The sequence below is a fragment of the Orbicella faveolata genome, unplaced genomic scaffold (genome assembly GCF_042242905.1).
Source record: "Orbicella faveolata isolate gen_17 unplaced genomic scaffold, um_ofav_v1 contig_26, whole genome shotgun sequence".
Taxonomy (NCBI): Eukaryota; Metazoa; Cnidaria; class Anthozoa; order Scleractinia; family Merulinidae; genus Orbicella; species Orbicella faveolata.
This window is the reverse complement of record NW_028301554.1, coordinates 16,550,001-16,555,759: the sequence shown is the minus strand read 5'-3', so window position 1 is coordinate 16,555,759 and position 5,759 is coordinate 16,550,001. Positions and strand designations below refer to the sequence as shown.

Here is a 5,759-nt window from a genome sequence, read left to right as displayed (position 1 = left end):
TATATTGTCAGCTTATACTCTAATGGTAATATTATGAAAGAAACAAGAGAAAGCATTGATTGTATCTTCCGTTACGTCATCGGCTTAAAGAGTTCAAGTGTCTTTGAATATATATAATGTTTAACTATTTATGAGAATTGCTGTAGAAAACAAATTTCGAGCAGACCTAGTGCTATGCTATACAGCTAAAGCAATGTTATGCGAGTGATAAATTTCCAAAGACTTCTCCTAACTACGTCGTCACAGAAGTTCACAGAAAACGAATCTTCAAGTCGATGGACCGCATCAACCTTTCAACACTTTGACGTCATTGTTCTGTTTCCGTGTTCGAGAATATATAAGTAAAGCCCAGAGTAAAGCCATAACTAAGTCTGCACGAATGCCACTAAAAGCTTATAAATACGTAGGCGTATAAAATGGGATTAGAATTTGAGACCTTAGCAGACTTACTAAGCGATGGTTGGTCACGTTATTCTGCAAGTTCAAAATGCATATCACTGCCACTTCAGGACCTCTCTGTGTCACGCAGCACCACTGGTGTAAAGTATACATAGACTGTCAGCTACCACTGTTTTATCCGGAATAAGTGTCTATCGGCTTTCACTACTACCCCAGGCTTGTTTCCTGTCCATAGGGACGACAACCTACATAGTGTGTGTTGTTGATTTTGACTTTTTGATTACCGGATGACCAATTTATCATACAAACAGCTCTTGTAATTAAGATGTGGCAGAATCGACAATGTTGTGACTGGTACATGGTACAATTAAATGATCCTTTTGTAGACATGAGCATGATGACTTGAATTATTTTCGTAACTTGCTTTGCTTGTTGTAGTTTTTCTTTCAGGGGGACTATCAATAATGGGTCTATCAAATGCAAAGGGGTCAGTGATGAGTTCCCCTCTTTTTGCGCCTAGTTCAATGAATTACACCCTTTTTGTTAGATATTCCCCTCGGGGAATGGTGTTCTTTTGTAAAACAAATAGGACAGGAAAAGAGAGAAAATTACTTTTGCGAAAATGCCATCATTGACTACCACTGTAGGTCAGAAATAGATTGAGGAAAATAATGTAAGTTGTTTTGTCTCATATTGGGTCGTAGATTGTTGAGAAACAGACGCCACACCAAATATTCTGAGGCTTGCATACGTACGCGCAACCCGGTTCCAGGATCTCTCTTCTTCCCCCCCACCTGGTGCGAGAGAGGGCGGGAAGAAGACAAACCCTGAAAACGAGGTTGACGTACGTGGATCCTGACTCTGTTGTACACATGTGCAATCGAAACGTCCATACTGGCAAATGTCCAAGGCAAATAGCTGGAGTTGAGCAACGGGTAGACCACAGGTCAAGTCTGCTTCCGTTCAGATCGATGATGTCGCCAAGGAACATAATATGCTTTTAAACCAAGCTCTGCAGGAGGTCCTATGAAGGAAGGATGCCAGTCTGATCATATTTGTCTCGCATTCTGTAAAGATTCAATGCATACAAGCTCCCACCTCAAAACTTTACTTATGTCTACCTGTGACAACGATTTTTAAGTGTGTAGGGAAATAAAATAGACATTTTCGGTAAATTGTGTGGACAGTTCATTTTTTCCGTTAGAGAAGCAAGCCGTCCACGCGGGTCGTCAACAAACCGTCCCTAATAGTTTATTTACTCTCGTGATTCTCTGTGTGCATGCTAAAAGTTAATTCATCTTTTTACATAATCTTGAATTCAAGTGCCACACGCTCACTTCAGAATGAATGCTGTTGAACTGTGTGAATGGCCAAAACGCGTGCTCGGGAAAAGGTCAAATCGATGTTTGCCAAGAAGAATTTCGGCTAAGGTTTCCCAAAAGTAGGAAAATATGAAAGAACTACACATAAAATGAATTATTAAAAACTAAATCATTGGGCAATACAATTCAAGAGTTCTCAATGGGTTAGCCATCATGTTATATTAAAGACATTTAACAATTATCGCACGAGCGCGCGTTGGATATGAGTTAGCTATAATCAACTCATATCCAACAAGCGCGAATGGAATATTTGTTTTACTAAAAATGCCATCATGACTGGCTTTAATAGGCCAATGAAAGCTCTTGAATTGCACTATCTAATATCATAATCCAGTTTTAAATTATAACAAATAAACAATAACCTCCATTTGGTGCGAAAATATGCTCGGTTATTTGTCCGCGGACATTATTTGTTCCGAGAAGTGAACAGTTTTCCGAGAGCGTAACTCGAGGAAAACTGTGAGCTTCGAGGAACAGATAATGTCCAAGGACATATATGTCCAAGCATATTTTCGCCCAAAATGGAGGCTATTGTGTTTATTATTCTTCAAATCTTTTTCGCAAAGCGTACAGTTTTGCAAATTGGGGAATATATAAACAATAGCCTCCATTTGGCGCGAAAATATGTTAGGATATTTGTCCGCGGACATTATCTGTTCCAAGAAGCGAACAGTTACGCTCTCGGAAAACTGTGAGCTTCGAGGAACAGATAATGTCCGAGGACAAATATCCGAGCATATTTTCGCTCCAAATGGAGGCTATTGTGTTTATTATTCTTCAAATCTTTTTCGCAACGCGCGCAGTTTTGAAAATTGGGGTATATTCTCGGATATTCCCCAGTTTTAGCTGGGGAATATTCGGTCACGTGACACGTTCAGACCAATCGCGCGCGAGCGAAAATATTTGATGGATTATAACATCTGATATCTGACGCACTCTTGTGGAATAATTGTCAAACAGTCACTTTAAGTTACATGTTAAAGTGGAACTGTCTTACCCGAAATTCATTTTGAGATAAAAACAAAAATGTTGTTAAAGTAAAGAGAAAAATTAACAACGAAATCTACAAAAATTCGCTCGAAACGCCTCAGGGTTACTCACTATTGTCTTCGACTAAGGTAACGGCTCCCCCTCAGGCTGTGGTTGACTGATAAAGATAATCCATGGTCACAACATACCCCTTCGCGTCACCCGTCACGACAGACATCGCTTACTTAATGGAAATCAATTGATACTTTAGGGCATATAGGGACAATGACCTCGAAATGTTTAACAATTTTACACTCTATTGTAAGGTTAAGTCTGCATACGAACCAAGTGGCCTATCAGGCCGGCGCTTATCTCCGGTTTCTGTAGCATGAAGCGACTAGGAGTATTTCAACTCCCCCCTGGATGGGATGCTAGTCTATCGCAGGGTTACCCCCAGCATTAAGGTCACCGGTACCCATTCACACGCCTGGGTGGAGAGAGGCACTGTGAAAGTAAAGTGTCTTGCCCAAGAACACAACACAATGTTCCCGGCAGGCCAGAGCACGAACCCTGATCGCTCGATCCGGAGACGAGCGCACTAACTGAGGTCACCGCGCCTCCTACAGCTCTTTTATAGTAGTTTCTCAGTTTTTTTTATCTCGTGCCACCTTGCGTTAGCTGCGTAAACTTCGAGTGCAAAAAATAGTTTTATGTTCGTATGTCATGTATGTATCCAGCTTTGGTCGACTTATACAGTACTATGGGTGACAAGCTTCCTAAACGGAACATATTTAATACTTGTTTCACTCTTACTATTCGACCGCATTTGACAAAAGGCAGTTATTTGAAGGCGGGTGACAGTGGCGGATCCAGACCTTGAGCTAAGGGGGATGGGGGCTCGGTTTTGTTTTGCTTGCCCTGCCGGCTTTTCTTCCTTCTATGATTTCTTCTTTTTTTTTTAACCCAAATAAAGGGGAGGGGGACCCGGGCCCCTCCCCTAGATCCGCCACTGGGTGAAACAGTAGAAAAAGCTTAAACGTTCCTCAAGTTCCCAGCAACAGCATCGAGAAAATTTCGAAATTCCGTCCATGAGAACTAGAACATTCAAAAATCTGTAAACGGAAACGGTTTAGAAATTGCTTTAAAGCACTGGGAGACGTTTGGATGACTGGTAGACTCGTGCCCAGATTTCCCTCTAGTGGTTGGAGTGATGTGCTCCTTGTTTCTCGCCTTTCGACAAAACGCAAGGACGCTTTGGGGAACGAGAAACAGGTGGCTGGCAGTGGCTGGCAGTTCTTGCTCCCAGCCATACAGACGTTTATAAAATTGTCGTTTTTCGACGGAAAATGTCATATTAGCTACAGAGAATATATGGTGCCAGGCAATCTCGATTCATTTCATCAGTACGTTTGACAGGCTTAAGGTAAATTCAACAATTTTGCTGTTAACCAGAATTCTGGTCCAAGGGTACCGATAAACACTTGAAAGGTCGCCCTATAGGTAACAAGCAGAGTCGAGACATGGATTCCATATTTAATACTTGGGGGCTTAATAAGTTATTTTACCACACAATAGGGGCCAAACAGGAGTAATAGATAAGTAGCTAGAACGGAAGGCGATTGGTTCAAATTATGCGAAAATGAAATGGAACGCAAGCAAAAGGCATTATCAAGTAGATAACTCAAATTACAGATGAGGGAGCTAAATACTTCGGGGCATACATTACCCCTCATGGAGAGGCTTAACTGATATGGACACGGAACGAAAGATAATTGGCTTATATTATGCTACAATGGACTAGAACACAAGCAAAAAAACATTATCATCAACTGGGCATATATCTATAATTAATCATAGATGTTCCAATAAATTCTCCAGAAGATATCGTTAAACATTGCAAAAATCTTAACAAGCATTAAAGAGACGCAAGCTCGTGAAGAAGGGGCAAAACCGAGAAACTTTCAAGAATGAAGATTGCTGTGATCTTGTACTTTGCTGTGGTGATGGTTTGTGTTGTTACTGATGGCAAAAAATTTGGTATGTCGTCCTGTTGATTTTTAATGCAAATGTCTATTCACATATTTACAATTCTAGAAGACTCATTTTCAGTTATCAGATTTCGATTGTCTTATTTTCCCCTTTTGGCCACTAACAATATCTCATTGAAGAATCTTTAAAAAAATATAACGACCTATTGGACGGGGCTGAGCCATAGCATAGCTATAGCATTAAATGTAATGAGTGCTTTTTTCCCTCTGTCACGAAATAACACGTGTTGGCCGAGATACATGAGATGCCAATGTAATTATCCAATAAATGACGACCTAGCTTGTTAATCTCAGCTTGTTAACTAGTTTTGATGTCTCATACCCTGTAAAGTTCGATAAAACTGATAAGGTGAATATTCGTTCTGTGTTCCGTGAAACGTGAAATGTGAAACCGTGAAACGTAAACTCGTAAACTAACGCAAAACATAAAAACTAACGACTTTTACATAGCCACAATTCTAAACAGGGAGCACTTCTTTTTATAATCTCAAACATTATATATTTTTAGTTTCAAAACAGATGAAGAAGCACCGTGATTTTTCATTTGACACTCAAGGTAGGGCAACGCACATTTAGTTTGTTCATTCACTTGTCAAAAACTTTCACTAACTTTCACTAGACGACACGCTGCGTCAGACTTGCCACGAACTATTTTGTCACAATTATTTGTCATATTTATTGCATAAGATTATTCATCATAGAAATGAAATTTTCCCTTACCAATTATTTCAGTTCTGCTAATGTAAAAAAGGTAAAAAAAAACGTAAGTAGATAAATGAAAAGAATAGTTTGCTTTCACTGTACCTCTGTGTCCAAGGCCAAATCCCTGTTGTATAATGGCGTCATTGGATAAACAAAGAAACGGCGAGGTTTGTTTTGTTAGATTTTGCAAGTCCGCAGTTATTTTAATCGGAATAGAAAGCCGTATTAACAAAGAGCTAGGACTTTCTAAGAATTGCCT

General features: G+C 39.9%; 1 protein-coding gene across 1 annotated transcript in view; it reads left to right on the top strand.

Annotated features, from left to right (window-relative positions):
• The first annotated feature begins 4,640 nt into the window (after nt 1-4,640).
• Nucleotides 4,641-5,759, top strand: part of LOC149108351 (uncharacterized) — a 1,971-nt gene continuing 852 nt past the window's right edge. Inside the window, exons 1-2 of the mRNA XM_089296326.1 lie at nt 4,641-4,787; nt 5,307-5,354. Coding sequence (XP_089152452.1) covers nt 4,718-4,787; nt 5,307-5,354 — 118 coding nt within the window. The 5' untranslated portion in view covers nt 4,641-4,717. The remainder of the gene's footprint in view (nt 4,788-5,306; nt 5,355-5,759) is intronic.